The sequence below is a fragment of the Nomascus leucogenys genome, chromosome 16 (assembly GCF_006542625.1).
Source record: "Nomascus leucogenys isolate Asia chromosome 16, Asia_NLE_v1, whole genome shotgun sequence".
NCBI classification, from domain to species: Eukaryota; Metazoa; Chordata; class Mammalia; order Primates; family Hylobatidae; genus Nomascus; species Nomascus leucogenys.
The window spans coordinates 4,749,960-4,772,021 of record NC_044396.1 but is presented as its reverse complement, the minus strand read 5'-3'; the positions used below and the strand labels follow the sequence as shown (position 1 = coordinate 4,772,021).

The 22,062-nt window shown below is 39.4% G+C and overlaps 1 protein-coding gene across 4 annotated transcripts in view; it reads right to left on the bottom strand.

The window, feature by feature from the left end:
• Positions 1-22,062, bottom strand: part of ARFGEF1 (ADP ribosylation factor guanine nucleotide exchange factor 1) — a 144,647-nt gene that overhangs the window by 9,520 nt on the left and 113,065 nt on the right. For 3 of the 4 annotated variants that reach the window (XR_004026210.1, XR_004026211.1, XM_003274798.2), the window contains exons 24-34: positions 21,939-21,979; positions 21,676-21,845; positions 21,160-21,311; positions 20,850-21,022; positions 19,742-19,902; positions 18,629-18,759; positions 13,296-13,425; positions 11,892-12,027; positions 11,671-11,809; positions 10,496-10,568; positions 5,391-5,523 (exon numbers count right to left, since the gene is read on the bottom strand). Coding sequence is in view for 2 of the 4 variants with exons in the window: in XM_003274798.2 (XP_003274846.1) it covers positions 5,391-5,523; positions 10,496-10,568; positions 11,671-11,809; positions 11,892-12,027; positions 13,296-13,425; positions 18,629-18,759; positions 19,742-19,902; positions 20,850-21,022; positions 21,160-21,311; positions 21,676-21,845; positions 21,939-21,979 (1,439 nt within the window). In the remaining 2 variants the exon portion in view is untranslated. The remainder of the gene's footprint in view (positions 1-5,390; positions 5,524-10,495; positions 10,569-11,670; positions 11,810-11,891; positions 12,028-13,295; positions 13,426-18,628; positions 18,760-19,741; positions 19,903-20,849; positions 21,023-21,159; positions 21,312-21,675; positions 21,846-21,938; positions 21,980-22,062) is intronic. The other variant, XM_030795203.1, reaches the window with a different exon arrangement.

The following is a 22,062-nucleotide window of genomic DNA, read 5'->3' as shown; positions in this document are numbered from 1 at the left end:
TCCATCAGCAAAGAAGTCTATAAAAAGTTAAGCCGGGGCCGGGAGCAATGGCTCATGCCTGTAATCCCAGCACTTTGGGAGGCCAAGGCGGGTGGATTGCCTGAGGTCAGAAGTTCGAGACCAGGTTGGCCAACATGGTGAAACCTCGCCTCTACTAAAAATACAAAAATTAGCTGGGTGTGGTGGCGCGTGCCTGTAGTCCCAACTACTTGGGAGGCTGAGGCAGAAGAATGGCTTGAACTCGGGAGACGGAGGTTGCAGTGAGCTGAGAGATCACAGCACTGCACTCCAGCCTGGGTGACAGAGCCAGATTTCGTCTTAAAAAAACAAAAAAGAAGAAGTTAAGCTGAACACATTACATCAAAAGTAACCAAACTGCAAAGTAACAAAAGTGCCACCAGTGTTTCCCTCATCAGCTATACACAGTCACGTCCCTCTATCCTGAACACATTTGTTCAACAGGGCGTTTCTGATAGTCCGCCGGCCCATGTGGACACACTCATGGGAGTGCTCCCCTTGTCTGACCATGCCAGCTAAGTAGCTAAGCCAATGCAGCAGCACAAGGTTAGAAAAGAGGACTCAACTCCTGAGATGCTGCTGCCGTGCAGCCTAGGGGACCCAGACCACAAGGCCACACCTCCATCCCAGATTCTCGGGCAGCTTCGGCAGGAAGCTTTCCAGGAGGCAGACAACTGCCCAAAGGGAGCTGCCTACTAGACAGTGTGGGCAATGGCTCCAATGCTGGGCGACTTACAATCCCTGTTTCTTTCTACTATGAAAAACATTTTACTACAAATTCCCTTCTCTGGCACTAATGTGTGGAAGACAAATTCATGTTTTAGGGATTTTGGGGGGTAGAAAAACAACTTACTTAAATTTATTCTTATTGAGATCATTAATGAAGGCTCCTTTTCAGATACTGTTCATAAATGCTATTCTATTTAACGTTTAGTTCTTAGTACTAGATCACAAGTTGAAAAAACAAAGAAACCTGTAAGTCCTATGGTTATCTCTTCCTCTTAAATCTTGTCTTCTTAGTCCTTTATTACAGTGACAGCGGCATGGGCAGTCATCCATTCACTCCCTCATTCAGGTCAGAAAAACATCTCAGTCCCGGGAGCAAGAGACTCCTAGTAGCACCTGGACTCCAGAATGGACTTAGCAGTAGATGGAGGTCTTAGGAGACCTATTTTCATCGTTCCAAAGTGAGTTGCTCAGGGGTGTTAAGAGCTTCCAGCAGGGATCCAAACAGTTCTAGTGACCCCAAGAATTTGGCGGATGAGGCTGTACTCTAAACAGGGATGCCAAGCCTCTTCATAGTTTCTCGTGCCCTTTGAGACCTGGACAGGGATCCTAACTAAAGTCTCACTAGCAAAGACCAGGAGCACATTTGATGACAATATCTATTTGGACAAATTTTAGTCATGACAAGGCCTGACACTGCCAGGGTTATATTAGTCAACCATTTCATTGTCCACACAACAGAGAGCAAAGCTAAGCAGATTTTAACTATGTGGGACTGAAGGTACTGAATCAACTCGACAGAGCAGTGGTGCAGAAAGAATGAGGCTGGTCTGTGCTGTGATTCTTTTCACTGAGTTGGAGAGTCAGATGCAGGGGCCTCCCCATCAAACAGGAGAACCACAACCTACACCAAGGAAGAGGGCTCATGAGAGCTGGGTGGCCGCTTGTTCTTCCTCCAGCTCTACCTGTTCTGAGTCAACAGTTCCAGGATGAACCTCGCCTAAAAGTCTTCCAGGGGAGCGACAGTGGAATGTCTGACCCCACAGCTCAGTGGCAGGAAAGCAGAACCCTTGCCCAGGAAAAAGGATAGTCCCAGAGTAGCCAAGTGCACACTTTCCACTATGTGAAGACCAAGTCCTGCCCTCACAAAGCTAAGTGTGTTTAAATTCAGTCTTGAGGCTGAGAGTGAGAAAAGCCACTCACTATTCCTTCCTCTTGGCCTTTCTTGGTGCAGACTGAAGCTGCAAAGGATTCCCACATGAACCATTCTGTTCTTTGGAGAACAGGAATGAAAAATGAAACTGGGCCACTCACTACCACCTGTTTCCTCTTTAAGAAATTAGCAAAATACAGTGACTGAAGATAGAAGGTCCTTTCAAGTAGGATATGATAATAAAGCCTGTCTTCTCTCAAGAACTGTAAGCACCTAGGATTAAAAAATTCCCTGAAAAAAATTAAATCAAAATGGATTAACGACCTAAATCAAAGAGCTAGAAGAATAAAACTTCATAGGCCAGGCACAGTGGCTCACGCCTTTAATCCCAGCACTTTGGTAGGCCGGGCAGGTGGATCACTTGAGGCCCAGAGTTTGAGACAAGCCTGGCCAACATGGCGAAACCCCGTCTCTACTAAAAATACAAAAATTAGCCAGGTATGGTGGCATGTGCCTGTAATCCCAGCCACTCAGGAGGCTGAGGCAGGAGAATCGCTTGAACCCAGGAGGTGGAAGTTGCAGTGAGCCAAGATCGCACCACTGCACTCCAGCCTGAGCGACAGAGTGAGACTCCATCTCAAAAAAAAAAAAAAAAAAAAAAAAAAAACTTCATAGAAGACAACATTGGGGGAAATGCTCATGACCTTGGATTTTGACAATGACACCAAAGGCATGACTAACAAAAGAAAACAGAAAAATTGGACTTCATCAAAATTTAAAAACAGGCAAAGGACATGAATACAAATTTCTCCAAATAAGATATACAAATGGCCAACAAGCATATGAAAAGATGGTTAACAACGCTAATCATTACGGAAATGCCAGTCAAAACCACAATGAGGTAAACTTCTCACCCACTAGAATGGTTATCATTTAACAACAACAAAAAAGGCGTTGGCAAAGATGTGGAAAAACTGGAATTGCTGGTGGGAATGTAAAACGGTGCAGCCACTGGCTACAGAAAATTGCTTGGCGGTTCCTCAAGAAGTTAAACATAGAATTACCCTACGAGCTAGCAATTCCACTCCTAGGTAGATAATGCAAAAGAACTGAAAACAGGTATTCAAATGATATTTGTACACAACAGTTTGTAGCAGCACTATTCATGACAACTACAGGTGAAACAAATACAAACGTCCATCATCACACAAATGGATAAACAAAATGTGGTCTATACATTCAGTGGACTATTAGTAATAAAAAGGAATGAATTACTGATTCATGCTACATGATGCGTCTTGAAAACACTGTGAGAGCAGACACAAAAGGTTATATTTTGTATGATCCCATTTATATGAAATATGCAGAATAGGCAATTTGCAAACACAGCAAATTAGTGGCTGCCAGGGGCTGGGGAAGAGGAGAAGAGGAAGTGGCTGTTTAACAGTTATGGGGCTGGGGGGCTCCCTTTAGGAGTGATGAAAATGCTTTGGATCTAGATAGAGGTGGTGGCTGTGAATGTACTAAATGCCACTGAATTATTATTCACTTGCATATTGTTATTTCTGTTATTAAATTTCATCTCAGGTTTAGAAAGTTCTCAAAGCTGTCCTGTTCTCCTCTAAGGAGGCTGTGGTCTTTTCTAGGTGTTGTAATTTTCCTTCAGCAAATGAAACTGAATCGATCCGGTAAAAAAGTAAAGGGTTCCTCTTTTTTTGTGAAAGGGTGAGGGGAGGAATACAGGTGACCTGTGGATCCCTGTATGGAGACAGGGGTGTGGGCAGCAGTGAGGGAAATGGGCACAGGCCGACTAAGGTTGGGGTGCAGTGTGGAGAAAAGGGTTGCTCCTTAAAAAGTAGGGTGCTCCTGCCGGGCGCGATGGCTCATGCCTGTAATCCCAGCACTTTGGGAGGCCAAGGCGGGCGGATCACAAGGTCAGGAGATCGAGACCATCCTGACTACCGTGGTGAAACCCGGTATCTACTAAAGAATAAAAAAAAAAAAATTAGTTGGGTGTGGTGGCAGGCACCTGTAGTCCCAGCTACTCGGGAGGCTGAGGCAAGAGAATGGCGTGAACCCGGGAGGTGGAGCTTGCCGTGAGCCACGATCACACCACTACACTCCAGCCTGGGCGACAGAGCAAGACTCCGTCTCAAAAAAAAAAAAAAAAAAAAAAAAAAAGGGTGCTCCTGGACAGACGTCGTGGCACAAGCCTGTAATCCCAGCATGTTGGGAAGCTGAGGTGGGTGGATGGCCTGAGCTCAGGAGTTCAAGACCAGCCTGGGCAACATGGCAAAACCCTGTCCCTACAAAAAAAAAAAAAAAAATTAGGTGGGTGTGATGAGGTGTGCCTGGAGTCCCAGCTACTTGGGAGGCTAAGGTGGGAAGATCACTTGACCCTAGGAAGTTGAGGCTGCAGTGAGCCGAGATCACACTCCAGCCTGGGTGACAGAGTGAGACTGTCTCAACAAAAACAAAAACAAAAACAAAAAAAACAACAAAAACAAGTGGGGTGCTCCTGCTTGGAAAGCAACAGTCCTTCACTACTTTCCCTTGCAGATGGGTAGAGGAAGGCATGCTAGGCCCTACTTTTGCAGACAGAACATGGGGTTGGTTGGCATGCAGAAGGGGGTGGAGAGAGAAGACTCAGGTGCTTGTTGGTAGAAAAAGCTGACATTTCAGGTATCAGCAGAGTTCTTGACCTTCTGCAGGTGGGCATCTATCTACCAGAGGATGTCCAAATTAGGGTAAGCACAGTAAAGAAGTGATGACATGGCCAGGTGCAGTGGCTCACGCCTGTAATCCCAGCACTTTGGGAGGCTGAGGAGGGTGGATCACAAGGTCAGGAGTTTGAGACCAGCCTGGCCAACATGGTGAAACCCTGTCTCTACTAAAACTACAAAAATTAGCTGGAGGTGATGGCGGGCACCTGTAATCCCAGCTACTCTGGAGGCTGAGGCAGGAGAATCGTTTGAACCTGGGAGGCGGAGGTTGCAGTGAACACCATTGCACTCCAGCCTAGGCGACACAGTGAGACTCCGTATCCAAAAAAAAAAAAAAAGTGGCCAGGCACAGTGGCTCACACCTGTAATCCCAGCACTTTGGGAGGCCGAGGCAGGCAGATCACAAGGTCAGGAGTTCAAGACCAGCCTGGCCAATATGGTGAAACCCCATCTCGACTAAAAATACAAAAATTAGCCGTGCGTGGTGGTGCACGCCTGTAGTCCCAGCTACTCGGGAGGCTGAGGCAGAAGAATCGCTTGAACCCGGGAGGTGGAGGTTGCAGTGAGCTACGATGGTGCCACTGCACTCCAGACTGGGCGACAGAGTGAGACTCCGTCTCAAAAAAAAAAAAAAAAAAAACAAACAAAAAAAAGAAGTGATGACACAATCAATTATAGTATATGCTTGTTAATAATAAAAGTAAAACCAAAAATGTTAACCCTTTCCTACATAAAACACAAACTTATTTTTATTTAGAGAAATAACTCACTTGCTGTAGATTTAATTTTGCTGACTTCTTCATTAACAGCAGAGGCAGAAATCAGTGGTGCTTGTGGTCTGTTATCCACAGACCTTGGTTGAATAGAATCATGAATATCTACAGACTTCTGTGATATTGTATCCTAATAAATAAAAAAAAATCATTGTAAGTATGGTTAATAAAGTTTATGGGTGAAAATATTTTCTAAAACGCTATTTTAAAAAATTATATTCTGTCCCTACGAAAATGATGTTTTAAACATTACAGTTACAACACAATCAGAAAATTATTTAAAATTACCTGTACATAGAGAAAAGTTGACTTTCTGACCCTCATTGGGCTCAGGTCTGAAACCATCCAACAGCAACAGATAAAAATGCGAAACTTCAAAGTGTAGAGAAACCAGTCAGCAATACCCACAAGTGTTCATGAAATCTAAACAGACACCTTTTGCAGGGGTAAATTTAGAAAAGGATCTTCTGTCACCCATGGACCCAGGGACTAGAAAGGTCAATGTGAAGGTGACTATCTAGGAGTGTCGTATCATGAAGAGATGCTGGATCCTGGAGTCCAACAGACCTACACAAGAATTAGGCTCCAGTATTATTTATTTATTTACTTTTCTGAGACAGAGTTCTGCTCTTGTTGCCCAGGCTGGAGTGCAATGGCGCCATCTCGGCTCACCACGACCTCTATCTACCTCCTGGGTTCAAGCGATTCTCCTGCCTCAGCCTCCCCAGCAGCTGGGATTATAGGCAGGCATCACCATGCCCGGCTAATTTTGTATTTTTAGTAGAGAGGGGGGTTTTTCACCGTGTTGGTCATGCTGGTCTCCAACTCCCGACCTCAGGTGATCTGCCTGCCTTGGCCTCCCAAAGTGCTGGGATTACAGGTGTGAGCCACCACACCTGGCCACAGGTTCCAGTATTATTAAGAGTGTAACCTTGGAAAAATGATTAATTTCCTGAGGTGAGGTTTTCTGATCTAAAAACAAATGACATACTTTCCTTGCAGGTTAAGAACTAGAGATAATAAATCCAAAACACTAGCAGCACAGTGTTGGGCAATAAATGGCAGCTGACCCTACTCCTCCTCGAGCTTTCTTTCATTATAAAGGCACAGCACACTCAAGAGATGAGAGAACCTGGTTTCAGGAGGAGTGCTTAGCTTTTGTTATTCTGACATAACAGTCCCAGCCTAAGCAACCTTACCTGCTGTGTGGAAAGGAAGATGGGCCTGTGTTACCAGAGATAGTAATAATCAAAACAATACGTTAGCTTGGACTTAAGTGTATTTTAAGGAAGAAATTACTCAGTTCTCAGAATTAAAAACGTATTATCTTACTGAAGATAAATGAAAGCACTGGTTTTTAAATATTTTTGGTCACAGGCCCTCTTGAACAGTCTGATGATTTCTAAAATGTTCTCTCCAGAAAACTAAACCTACACAAAAACTAGGTCACAAAATTAGGGATTTAAAAACCTTGCTCTGTATTAGAGGAATCTTTGGATGTTAGGTATATTGTTTTCTCAATTTTTCTCATTAACCAATGTAAATGAGGATAGTTTCTGGGATGTCCTAAGTAATAGTGGGTTCTGTTCTGAATGGACGTCAGCACAACAGAGTCATGGAGCAACACCGGCCCAGTGTAGGTGTCACAGTTCTCAAGGGCAATTCAGAATGATACTTTCTGTGAAATCTAAGTTTTAACTGTTGACAATTTGTTAAGAAAGTTAAAAGTTGTGGGGAACAAATCTGGTCAGTGGGCATTAGTTTGCTACCTTACAGCCGCCTGGCTTTAAAATTCAAAGGTATTATTGGAAGAACAGTACAAATTTGAAAAGACCTGTAGATTAAATAAGAGTATTGTTTCAAGGATAATTTTTTGATTGTTAGGGATAAGTGGGCATTGTATTTACAAATTACTTTCAAAGAATTCAGAAAATTGTGTGTGTGGGAGGCGATGTAGCGAGATAAATAGAGGGAGGAAAGCAGGGGTTGGTAAAAACAAATGTAAAATGACATTTGGAGAAACTTGGTGTAATGATTACTTTTGTGTCAATTTGGCCAGGACACAATACCAATATCCTATGTACTTAAGCCAGATACTTAAGTCAAAGGAGTAACAATTAATTCAATTAAACACTATTCCAGGTTGTTCAGCTGAAGGTATTTTATAGATGTGGTTAACATCTATAGTCAGCTCACTTTAAGGAAATTATCTTCAATAATCTAGATGGTCCTTATCCAATCAGTTGAAGGCCTTCAAAACTGAGCAAAACAGGTTTTCCTGGGGAAGAAATCCCACCTGTGAACTGCAGCTTCAGCACCAGCCCAAGGCTTTCCAGGCTGCCTGCCTGCCCTACAAAATTTCAAACCTGCCAGCCTCTACAATCACATAAACCAGTTCCTTAAATCTATCTATATAAATCTCTCCTGCTGGTTTTGTTTCGCTGGCCCTGATAAAGATTTTAATACCATGAAATGGAATGTGGCTGTAACAAACATCTAAAAATGTAGAAGTGGCTTTGGAACTGGGCAATGGTAGAAGCTGGAAGAGTTCTGAGACACATGATAGAAAACACCTACAATGCCCTGAAGAGACTGTTGGTAGAAATATGAATGTCAAATGTGGTTCTGGTGAGGATACACAAGGAAGTGCAATGTGTGACAGAAAGCTTCTACCATCTTAGAGAAGACATGTATGGCCATGAAACAGATTATTGGTACAAATATGAATGTTAAAAGGTGCTTCTGGTGAGGTCTTAAGAAGGAAATCAAGAACATGGTATTAGATACTGATAGACAGGTGATCCTTGTTGTAAAGTGGCAGAAAGCTTGGCTGAATTGTTGGGTGGAAAGCAGAATTCTAAGTGATGATATGTAGTTGAGATTTCCAAGCAAAGTGTTGAAGGTGTGGCCTGGTTTATCCTTGCTGTTTATAGTACAATGCAAGAACAAGATATATTGATGAAAGAACTGTTAAGCAAAAAGAAACTGCCACCTGATGATTTGAGAGGATCTTGGCCTATCCAGATTGAAAACGATGCTACAATTAGGAAATGAATTGTTAGGAAAGCATGCTTTGGAGAGAAGGCCAAGGCTATAATAGATGGACGACTTTTTGCCAAAGAGATTAGGTATATATCTAGTGGATCCAATCGATCATCTCAGCAGAAGCCAGGAACATAACAGGACTATCCAGAAAGATGTGTGGATCGCCCTCTTGTTTAATGGCATGGTTGCTCGTAACACATACAGAAGACCCACAAGGATTTTGAGAATGATATACCAGCAGACATTGATATACCAGCCTAGAATGAGAGGGACAGAAACAATAAGAGGAAGGGAGGCTGACTTCTAGGATTCTACAGGCAGAAAATGGGTCAACAGAGCTGCAAACGTGCTAACCTTTAAGAAAAAGAAGAACAACTGAGAGTGTAGGGTTCAGGCCCAAAGAAGCAAGCCATGGCCCCAGAGGGCAGAATATCAAGACACACAGCATTATTCTCAGGCCTTAAAACTCAACAGAATTGTCCCTGCTAAGTTTCAACCTTGCTTAGGACTGGTGATCCTTTGTTCCTTCCAATTTCTCCTTTTTGCAATGAGAATGTCTATCTTATGCTTGTCCCACTACTGTATTTTAAAAGTTACTAACCTGTTTTCTAGGTTCACAGGTCCACAGATGGAGACAAACTCTGCCCCAGAATAGAGCATACTCAAGAGCGTCATCCATCCTTAATGGAGATGTCTGAGATGATCAGATTAGGCATTTTTGATTATATTTATAAGGGATTTTGGACATAGTGTTGATGCTGTAATGAGTTTAGACTTTTGGGGACCTTAGAATGGGGTGACCATCTTTTGCCGATGGGATGGACATGAATTTTTAGGTGTCAGTGGGTAGACCATAGTGGGATGAATATTGGCCCCTAAAAGGTATGTTCAAGTCCTGACCCCTGATACCTGCAAATGTTACCTTACTTGGAAATAAAGTCTTTTCAGATGGAATTAAGGATCTTGAGATCATCCTGGATTTCAGGTAAACCCTAAATCCAATGACTAATGTCTTCATAAAACAAAAAGGAGAGGGAGAGATTTAACTCACACACAGTGAGGAAGACTATGGATAGATGGTGGCAGAGATTGGAGTGATATGTGAACAAGCCAAATAATGCCGAAGGTTGTCAACAGCCACCAGAAGCTGGAAGAAGCTAGTAAGGATTTTCCCTTAGAGCCTTTGGAGGGAACGTGGTCCTGCTAACTCCTTGATTTAGGACCTGTGGTCTTTAGAACCATGAGATAGTAGGTTTCTATAGTTTTAAGCCACCAAGTTTGTGGTAATTTTTTACGGTAGACCTAGGAAACCAATACACTGGGTGAAGTGAATATTAGAATTCTTTGTACTGTTTTGTGTTACTTTTCTATAAGGTGAAATTATATAAAAATAAAAAGTTTAAATACTATCCAACGGTATCTTCAGCTTTGCATGGAGACAGCTACGTAATCTGGTACCTTTCTCTCACAACCCTTAAAAAATCATTTTGCTCTATGTCCTATATTTAAAAATAATTTAAAATACTCCCTTCATGGCACTTAACAAAGACACATATTAATTGTCTGTGAAATTGACCACAGAATTAACCTCACAATTCTGGACAGCAAATTTATACCATCTTCTTAAAAGAGTCAAACGCATTGCAATGACATGAATGTTTGCGTTCCCTCCTAAATTCATAATGAAACTTAATCCCCAATGCAACAGTAGTAAGAGGTACAGATTTTAGGAGGTGAGTAGGCCATGAGAATTAGTGCCTTAAAAAAGGACTGGAGCGAACTAGCTAGGCCCCTTTCTGTCCCTCCTCCTTCCACCACGTGAGAATGCAGCAACGAGGTGCCATCTTGGAAGCAGAGAGCAGCTCTCACCAGACACTTGATCATACAATTCCCAGCCTTCGTAATTGTAAAAAAATAAATTTCTATTTATAAGTAATCCAGTCTCAGATATTTTTTAATAGCAGGAATGGATTAAGACACTTACATGTAAGAATTTGACCCATAATAAAATTACTCATCACAAATAACTAATTTCAATATACTTTATTAAAACTTACCAATGGCTTTTCACTTACAGGAGATGGAGGTGGGGGGACAGTTTCTCCAGAAGTGGGTCGCCAGGTCAACAGCCTTTAAGATACCAAAACCACATCAATCACTAGGGGGCTGTGCCACATGCCACATCCAGCATATTTTGAAATGGGCCCACGAAAGTAACAAGAACATACCAACTAAACAGTCCATCTTTGACCACTGCTAAGAGCAATTTCCTAAAAAACATCTAGTAAAAAGTTTAAAATATGTACTTTTAGAAAAAAATTAAGTGGCATTTAATATAATTAAAAGGGTAATATGGTCACCAGTTTTGCATTAAAAAAACTTTCTGGTAAGTTTTAAAAATTTCAAACCTCCTTTCCCTAAGTATTAATATCAAATATTTTCCAAAGTAAGAGGCTTCTCAAAAAAAAAAAAAATTCATAAAATTGGCCAGGCGCAGTGGCTCACGCCTGTAATCCCAGCACTTTGGGAGGCCAAGGTGGGCGGATCACCCGAGGTTGGGAGTTTGAGACCAGCCTGACCAACACAGAGAAATCCCATCTCAACTAAAAATACAAAATTAGCCAGGCATGGTGGTGCATGCCTGTAATCCTAGCGACTTGGGAGGCTGAGGCAGGAGAATCGCTTGAACCCAAGAGGCGGAGGTTGTGGTGAGCCGAGATTGCGCCAATGCACTCCAGCCTGGTAAACATGAACGAAACTCCATCTCAAAAAAAAAAAAACCTACCTCACTATAATTCCATTTCACACTCATCCCTTAGAGAAAGATGACAAGCTGTTATAAAATATGAAATATAGTATGTGTAAATACATTTTCCTTAGACTATTACAAGATCAGTACAGAAACAGGCTGAGATTTTTTTTTTCCCAACAAAACCACTGCTTGGTTTGATCTGAATAAATAAAATCTTATAAAAGTCAGCAGAATCACTTCATTATGTCCCAAATTTTGGTAACCAGACTAAAGGTTTTGGTTTACCAATAGTTTATGTATTTGTTATAGTTTATAGCAGTTTGGTTTGTAATAAATCTAAATCCATGTAAGAGTAAGACAAGCTTAAAAGGATTTCTGTTATGAGAAATCAGTAGTCACTATCAAACTTTTAATCACTAGTCACTCTCCAACTCATTCAACATACAAATATAAATGTAAAGTTGTATAAAATCTTCTTACGCATGTGGGATTGTGGTTTTGAAGATATCCAGTGTGCAGTTGCAAGTTTTATCCCAGATTTCTAGGGTAAATTTTTCACCATTCAGAATAACAACATTCTCTAAACAGTTTGTACCAGATCGCGCTAACTGCTCATTGTCTAGGAAAGAAAAGAGCAATTCAGTTATATATTACCAGGGTTACATTTAACACTTTGTGTCACATATCTGGTACAGACCTACCTTGCTGCACACACCAGTAGAGCTGAGCAAAAATATCATCCAAAAGTACATCACTGAGTACTTCTAAATACTGAGTGAATACATCACAGATTGCATAAAGTGCATGATTGCAAGTTGTTGTCATCCATTCAGCTTTCTGGGGAAAAAAGTCGTTAATGAACATCATGCCATTAATCAACTACTATGACTAAAAAAAAAATATATATATATATATATATAAATGTTTTCATATTTAAAATGTAAGGCTGTCAGTGTTCCTTTTAGACCACTGAATTCCCTCTAGAATGTTATATTCACCTCAACTTAAAATCGGAATCTATTGCTCATTATCCCATAACCACCTATGTATACAATAATTTAACTATTTTTGGCACTGTTTTGATTATTAAAAAAAAACATCACCGTATCATCTCGATATTAACATTATGATTTTTCAAAGTGCATGAATAGCAACACCGGCCTTGCTCTAGAATATGACAGAACATGAAAGGGAAATACAGAGGTAAGAATTTGTCCAAATGGGGTTAGCACAGGTTTAAAATAAAAATGACTTTCCTGAAGTATGGTTATCTGAAAACACCATAAAAAAAGGGCTATACAAAATAAGTGTAATTTATTTTTTTCAAGCCCATAAAAAATAATTGCAGAAGTCTGCATTTAATACTGCTGTATGCAACAAAAGGGGAAAATATGAAGCTCTCTTGACACATTTCTATTAAAACGTATATTGTAACTGGTTCATAGTAAAATATGTTGAAATAAATTTTACCTTATATTCTTTACTCAATATAAAAAAGAAGTCACTATATAATACTAAAGAAAGTTACTGATGTTTTATAGTTGTAACTATCAAAATGAGGAAAAGAAATGGAAAAGTCAGAAAAACACTGAAAACACAACAGACCAAAAAATCAATTCATCAATTCAGTTCTATCCCCCACATAGTGTTCTTTTTTTTTGAGATGGAGTTTTGCTCGTCGCCCAGGCTGCAGTGCAGTGGCACAATCTCAGCTCACAGCAACCTCCACCTCCCGGGTTCAAACGATTCTCCTGCCTCAGCCTCCCGAGTAGCTGGGACTACAGGCACCTGCCACTACACCCGGATAATTTTTGTATTTTTAGTAGAGATGGGGTTTCACCATGTTGGCCAGGCTGGTCTCAAACTCTTGACCTGAGATGATCCACCTGCCTTGGCCTCCCAAAGTGCTGGGATTACAGGCGTGAGCCACTGCGCCCGGCCAGTGTTCTTATTTATAAAGACATAGTATTATATTCTCATGCCTTAAAGAAAAATTTTCTAGGAATTCTTTTCTGTACTTAATTTGAAACACTAAAATGTATTGATGATAATACTGAGAATCTTTTAACTTGACCAAGCTAAATGAAAATTGTGTATCCTCTTACCTCTGTCTGTTGTTCTGGCAATTTCATATTGTCAAAGATTCTGAAAACAATTCTAAATAAATCCTGCCACCAGTGTTTCTCGTAAGTGTGGCCATATGTTTTCATTATTTCAAACATTACTGTTAAACCCCTAAAATGACAAAACACAATTAGAAAGCTGTAATACAAAAAAGCATACTCCTCCTAAAACAGTTTTTACAGTTCACAAAGCTGCTAAAAACAGAAAGCTTAAAACTAGTCTGAAATTAACACATGACACTGGGTTTTAAAAAATTTAAGTTGTAAGAACAACAGGTTCCTTTAGGATGCATCATTCGGGAAAAAAAATCTCCAAAGGTCTTGGCCGTAAACTTTTTTTATTTTATTTTTCCTTTACTCTTACCTCACCAATGCAGCATTTAAAAACTGTAAATGGAATTACAAGTTGAAATGGATAACCGTTTGAGTGAATATTAATTTTGTGGCACTACAGCCAAAAAAGAAAATACATATACAGCAGTCTAAGAACAGAACAAAAGTTAGATTTTGGAAAATCTTTTTCAAATGGGGATTTTTACCCAATACTAGAAGCCTTATTCATGCAACATCCCCAAACAAAAGGATTTTCAAAAAAATCCACTAATGCATAAGCTCCATGAGGGGAGGGGTCTGTGTTTCATTTCTTGCTATATCCCAGGCACACAGCAGTGCTCACTGTCTGGGAGGCAAGCAATAAATATTTGCTGAATAAATTGCTTAGTATCACATGGACTGGCTTTTGAGTAAGTGTTAAAACTGAAACTCAAAACTTCCTTCTTCATTCTTTACTGTTTCTTGAAATAATACTTTTATGTAACCATTAGAAACTTTAATCTTTTCTCTATTTGTTACGCTTTCTGGGAAAATACAGGCATCCTCCAATTTAGAAATGGCTTATATTTCCAAAGTTTGAGAGTAAAACAGAACAAAATTTTCTTTGAAAGGCTCTCATAAGGACTGGAACAGAGCTCAACTCATTTGCTGCTATGCTATCCCCAAACCTAGTAAATGGCTCATACATAGCAGGTTCTCAACAAGTTTTTGTTAAATGAATATGTAAAATAACATCAGAATACTTCAGGCCTACAGTAAGTTCACATTGGTCTATTTGATCCCCAAGATATCTAATGTGTAATACTAGCAGTGGTAAAGAAACCACAGTAAAGAAGCTCCCGGGAAAGAAAGTCTTCCACAGGAGACGCCTGTCTGAGTTCCACCACTAAGTTCCCTCCTTGCAATGGAACAAGGCTCCCTCGTCCTCCATCTGCTGAGCTCCGTATCTATTTCCTCCCACTCCAAGTAACTGGATGCTGCCTCTCATGGCTGGGAGTAAGTGGATATGGGCAATCCTGTTTTTTCCAGGGCCCAAAGTAAACACAGAGATCAATCGTTTCCAAGGATTTTTACTGTGGAAAATGTCTTTTTTTTTCTTTTTCTAAAGCAATACTTTAGTTGGTGTAGGGAAAAATAATACAGTCATGTGCCACATAAGGACATTTCAGTCAACAATGAACTGCATATAAGACAGTGGTCCCCTAAGATTATAATAGAGCTGTAAAGTTCCAATTGTCTTGTGACATTGTAGTTGTAGCTTTCACTGACTGTAGGGCAACACTTTACTCACGTTTATGGTGATACTGGTGTAAACAAACCTACTGCACTGCCAGTCGTGTAATGATAAACAATTATGTTAACAATTAATGTATTTACTATACTGCACCTCTCATCATTATTTGCAAGTGTACTCCTTGTACTTACAAATTTTTAAAAAGTTAACTGGAAAACAGCCTCAAGCAGGTCCTTCAGTAGGTATTCAGGAAGAAGTCATTGTTATCATAGGAGATGACAGCTCCCTATGTGTTACTTCCCCTGAAGACCTTCCAATGGGGTAAGATGTGGGGCCGGAAGGCAGTGACATTGATGATCCTGACCCTGTGTAGGCCTAGGTTAATGTGTGTGTCTATGTCTTAGTTTTTAACAAAAAAGTCTAAAAAATAAAAATAGAAATAGAAAAAAGCTTATAGAATAAGGATATAAAGAAAATATTTTTATACAGCTGTACAATGTGTTTTAAGCTAAGTGTTAATATAAGAGTCAAGTTTTTTAAAATTTTAAAAATTATAAAGCAAAAAAGTTACAGTAGGCTACGGTTAATTTTTTATTGGAGAAAAATATCTTTTCATAAATTTAGAGTAGCCTAAGTTTACAGTGTTTGCCTCCTTTGCATTCACTCACCACGCACTCACTGAGTCACCCAGAACAATTTCCAGTCCGGTGAGTTCCAGTCATGGTAAGTGCCCTATACAGGTTTTTGTTGTTGTTGTTGCTTTTTTTTTTGAGACGGAGTCTTGCTCTGTCACCCAGGCTGGAGTGCAGTGGCGTGACCTCTGCTCACTGCAAGCTCCACCCCCCAGGTTCAAGCCATTTTCCTGCCTCAGCCTCCCAAGTAGCTGGGACTACAGGCGCCCACCACCACGCCCGGCTATTTTTTGGTATTTTTAGTAGAGACGGGGTTTCACTGTGTTAGCCAGGATGGTCTCGATCTCCTTTCCTCGTGATCTGCCCGCCTTGGCCTCCCAAAGTGCTGGGATTACAGGCTTGAGCCACCACGCTCAGCCTACAGGTTTTATCTTTTATGCCATGTTTTTACTGTACCTTTTCTATGCATATATATATATATACGTATATATATATATTTTTTGAGACAGAGTCTCATACTGTCACCCTGACTGGAGTGCAGTGGTGCCATCTTGGCTCACTGCAACCTCTGCCTCCCAGGTTCAAGCAATTCTCATGCCTCACCTTCCCAAGTAGCTGGGATTACAGGCGTGCACCATGACACCCGGCTAAATTTTATGTTTGTATTTTTTAATTTTTATTTTTATTTTGAGACAGAGTCTCACTCTGTTGCCTGCACCGGAGTAAAGTGGCACTCTCAGCTCACTGCAACCTCCACCTCCCAGGTTCAAGCGATTCTCCTGCCTCAACCTCCTAAGTAGCTGCGATTACAGGTGTGCACCACCATGCCTGGCTAATTTTTGTATTTTTAGTAGAGAAGGGGTTTCACCATGTTGTCCAGGATGGTCTTGAACTCCTGACCTCAGATGATCTGCAAACCTGGGCCTCCCAAAGTGCTGGGATTATAGGTATGGCCACCATGCCTGGCCAAATTTTTATATTTTTAGTAGAGATGGGGTTTCACCAGGTTGGCCAGGCTGGTCTCGAACTCCTGACATCAGGTGATCTGCCCACCTCGGCCTCCCAAAATGCTGGGATTACAGGCGTAAGCCACTGCACCCAGCCTGTTTAGATATGTTTAGATACACAAACACCATTGTATTAACAGCTGCCTACAGTACAGTAACATGCTGTGCAGGTTGTACCCCTGGAGCAATAGGCTATGCCATCCAGATTTGTGTAAGTACATGCTATGATGTTCACACAATGCTGAAATTGCCTAGTAATGCATCGTACAGAACGTATCCCTGTCATTAAATGATGCCTGACTATATTTGGGAGTTTAATTTGCGGTATTTATCCCCAAATCTAGAGAATTTTGGAAGAATTAAGTAAGAATGCACCCAAGAAGTTCTTTCTACACAGTGTTATACCAATTATAGTGCTGCACCATTTGTTGTTGTAAAGACAGAGTCTCAATTTGTTGCCTAGGCTGGAGTACAGTGGTGTGATCAGGGCTCACCATAGCCCCAACCTCCTGTGCTTAGGCAATCCCACCTCAGCCTCATGAGCGGCAGGAACTAGAGGCGTGCCCACCATGCCTAGTTAACTTTTTGTTCAAAGAGATGGGGTCTCACTATGTTGCCTAGGTTGGTTTCAAACAATCCTCCCACCTTGACATCCCAAAGTGCTGGGATTACAGATGTGAGCCACGGCATCCGGTGCACATTTTAAGATGGAAGCTAAATAGCAGCCCATACATATCTTGGGATGAGGTAGGAAAATCAAAGGCCATCACTGAACAAAGTTTACTGATCTTTTCCCTCTCCTTTACTAACTAGAACATACATAACCTCTTTAACAATTGGAATCTACCCATAATCTGAACATGGAATATGGCGAGAAATAAGGTATCACAGTGCCAAGCAACAGAAGGCTAAGGAAGCAGGTGGATCCTCCATCAAACAGACTTCTACAAATAAATAAAGGGTGAGGGGAGAGGGTGCTGAGTTTTCACGACCTGCTAGTCGTGATATGTCGGCCGCTCCACTGAGGCAGCTGGACAACTGAAATGGGGCTCTCTTGAATTGTAACAAGTTCCTAACAGGTCCACTGATAAACAATCCACCATGTCTAAATATAAAATAAAATGTTTTTCTATAGTGCTCTTATAATTAAAATCCCTAAGGGTTAAATCCTATTTTGGATTATCTATTTCATAAGAATTTCTGTTGTAACAAATAATACTATAAAAATGAAAAATTTCTTGGGATATAAGTCAAATTTAACGTTGGTGGGGGATGGATGTGGTTCTGGCATAAGGTGAGAAAGGAGAGACTCATTCTGTGCTACCTTTAGAAATTCAAAAAATTCGATAAAGTTACACATCCAAATAACAGAAGATTCTTCCAAATAAGAAGGAAGGATTCCTAAAAGATTTTGTTTACCATAAAATTGAACTCACGGTGGGTTTACAGGTTGACAGATATTAGGACACACAAGCTGGCCATTTCAATGTGGCAAAGTACAGGGTAAAAATACTACTATGGGAATCATGTGAGCCGCGACCTAAGAAGAGTGTGTTAAGCACTTGGTCAGTTACATAATATCCATAATAGTTCCTTTACAGATGGACTGTATGTTCATAATGATCTCTTATTGGCAATATACTTTTGAAAGAGTTCTATTTGAATAGCTCTATATTATTCCAAACTATGTTACTGACCAGGTTACAAAAAGAAATGGTTCTTCACCTAAAACCCACCAAGGATGTGCAGTTAAAAATTCTTCTATCATTCATCAGGAAATAAAATAAATTTCGCCACTAACTTCAATTTATTATTGGAAACAAATATATGAAAAGACAGAATGTTTAAAGGATTAAATTAACTTAGAAGCCAAAATCAAACAGAGGCTATAATCAAATATTTTTAAAATAATGTAGTATTTCCATTTTTATTTTGATCTAGTTAATATTTTTAAATAATATTAACATATTTTAAAATATACCTAATAATATATTTGACAAAACACCTGCTTTTATGGTCTTTAACCGTGAGATTGTGTTTATAAAGAAGAGTTAATTTGATTAAAGTCAAAATAAATCCAAAATTTTAATTACAAATATAGATTGTTACCTGGTTCTTACATCTAATTTGCATCTATTGATGATACAGGATAACTCAAAGAGAATTGGGAACCATCCTCTCACCCACACCCTGTCTTCAGGTGCTACGTTCATATCATCACTTGTGTATTCCTTGAAAGCCTTCAAGAAAAAAGGTAGGGTTATTAAAGGCAAAACATAACACCCATACATTCAGTATATTAACTTCTCAAAAAATAATTTAAATACTTCACAAATAACCAGTGAGCAATTTAATAAACAATAATTTATTAAAAATGGACACTATAACTGCCTACAATTTTAGTATATGTGCCACTGAACCAGGCAAAATATAACTGCCTATAAAGAGCTCTGGACTAGAATCCAAAAGTTAGCTTCACTTTCAACTGTCACCAGCTTTCTGCATTATTAGCCAGGTTAATTCAGGTTTCCATTTTTATCACTTAAATGGTTATGATACCACACAGCCACATTAACTACACTGGAGAAGTATGAAGGTGAAATGAGTTGACGTATCTAAAAAGTACCAAGCATCTGATCGGTCCATGGTAGTACGGAATAAAATCTTATTACCAAACCTATGATACATCATTTTCTCTTATAGTTACAAAGGTAGATTCAAATATACAAGTTAAATATGGCAGCTAGATTTTCAATTCAACCTTTTACTTCAGAGCTTAAGCCTATTCTCATCCACAGTCAGTCAGCTTCAGTATTACACAGCACAGACAAGATGCACTGTAAGGAATGGTTAGCAACACAGGCTGGGGCTCAAACCCTAGCTCTACTTGACTAGCCCTGAAACTATGGGCACATTTTTAAATTTCTCTATGCCTCAGTTTCTTTATCTGTATGGGGCTATAACACTATCTATCCCATAAAGCCATTAGAAGATTAAACAGGTTAATACAAGTTAATGAAAAACACTCAGAAAAATACCTGACACCTTCAATAATGGTTACTTATAATCAGTAACCATCCTAAGTTGGAATCAGGCTGCTCAGATTATTTTTCAAATTACTGAAAAATAAATGCTTCATATACCCTCAATTCCCAAACAAACTTAAGATTTCAAATTGGAAAGAACACTCTGCAAAATTTTGTTTACTAAATGACGCTATACCTGAGGTCTATCAGACACATATTTTGCACAATGGCGAATAAGTCGAATTGCTTCCATACTTGTGTCTGGGAAAGCTGCATTGCACGCAAATTCAGACAAACACTTCACCGCATCCTGGAAAGAATCAATGGTCGCTGGAAAGTGTTTTTCAAATACAAGGGCTAAAATAGAGAAAAATATATATTACTATAATTTTTCAATTATTCTTCGTTGTACCAAAAATACACCAACCTCTAGATGTAATGCACTTCCTTAAAGGTTGTTACAGGCTCTGACATCCAACAGATAGGAAGTTCAAGACTATCTTTACCACTTATCTGACTGCCTTGAGTAGTGAGAATAGTAAAACTTGTCTGTTTTGTTTACATTATAAACACAGCACCTAATACAGTGACTGGTACATAGTAGGTACTGATTCAATTTTGGTTGAATGAATATACAAAATTACTTAACCTCTCTGTATCTCGGTTTCTTGATATAAAATGAAAATAATCATAATATACACAGATAGCTGGAAGCACTACATAAAATAAGTGAAGTGCTTAGCGTAATACTTAAGCAAGCATGCAATAAACGATAGCTATGACGATGCCATGATTCTTGATGTTGATGGTCATCATTGTCATCTTCTATATAGGCTTAACTTATAATCTTAGTATTTCAGTCAGTCCCTCTTGAACTTAAGGGGACTCCTCCTTGAAGAAGGCTGTGCAATGTACTTACTGGTCAAAAATAAAGGCTTTGCTTTAATACTCCATGGGTCTCAAGACCATCTCCATAACTAGTTCTGTGACCTTACATAAACTGCTTAACCTTTCTGGGGCTGTTTCCTAATCTATTTTGAAAAAAGGGATGGATAATAAAGATGCTTAACTGTGAATATTAAAGAAATTACGTAAAAGGGCATACAGTATTTGCCATATGGTAAATACTCAATAAATGTTAACTATAATAGTAATTTAATTATTTTTATTTACTCCGGTTCTGTAGACAAAACTTGGTAAACTTAAAGGCCATAATCCTATTGTTACTTGAATCATCTTCTGAACACGTTAAGGTAGCTTTTTTTTTTTTCCTTTTACTTGAACACAGCTAAGAGAATACTCACTGACAATGTGCCCGGTTGTTTGGAATGCAAGTTCCACTATGCTTTCATCTTGATCAGATGCAGCTAGATGAAATACAGAGAAAATGTTCTTCCATCCAGATCGAATGTTAGCAGCTTGAGAATTAACCATCTGTGCTATACACCGTACAACCATATCTCGAATTGTTGGAGACCTAAAAATATTAATATAATTGCTTGGATATGCAAACAGATAAAACTCATCAGTTTTTCCCCCTTTCTTCTGTTTTTCTCCCTGCTGTGGAAAACAACAAGATTTTCCTTCTATTAAGCAATTCAACAAATATAGTACCTGTTCCGTTTCATTATATGTTCAAAAGGTCTTAAGAAATCCTTCTGGAATCTGAAATTAGCAAGCTCCCCTTTCTCTAAGAACTTCATTGACAACTGCCTCAAGGAGTCTACTGCAAAAATAGCTACATCTTCATTAGGATTACACCCAACCTGTAATGGCGACAGAAATAAAAGATGCTAATTAATATTGGCAGTAAAAATCTACAATTCTTTATTTTTTGTCTTAGAAAAAGTATAGAACAGCATAGATAGGTAAATCCTAAGATTTTCCATAAAGGCATTAAATATGCTAAAAATATTTCTCAACATGAAAAACAGACATTTTAAATCAAATTCTTAAAGCCCAGAGCAATCATTTCTAAAAAGAAAAACACCATTCACAGAGTTTTCTAATTTAAAATTAAAAAGTAATAAATAATTGCTTGGAAGGGAAAAAGGCTCAATTTGATTACAAGGACATTCTAAACAAAAAATATACTACAAATGCAAACAAATACCACAGTTATTCAAATACCTTATTAAAATGATCTCCAATAACTTCCCAAATTCGAGACCACTGCAATCTTATTCGTCCCATGTTGTAATATGATATTTCTACTATTTTTTGTAGACTAAACATTCTTGGGTGTGTCGTGGAAAGTAATTCATCCATAGACACAGCACAGAGCCAACGGACAAAATCCACTGTAATATAAATACATTTATTTTTTTTAGCTCAACATTAAAGTTACTTTAGCCCCAAGCCAGTTCCAAAGTAGAATAAATGCCCATACTTACCAATAGCATTTCCATCTAGCCTTGTAGATCCTGTGAATATTCTAGCGAAAATAAAACACAATTTAAAAAATTTATAAATTACTGTTCTTATTCCAATTGAAAAGTACGTGGCATGGGGTACTAG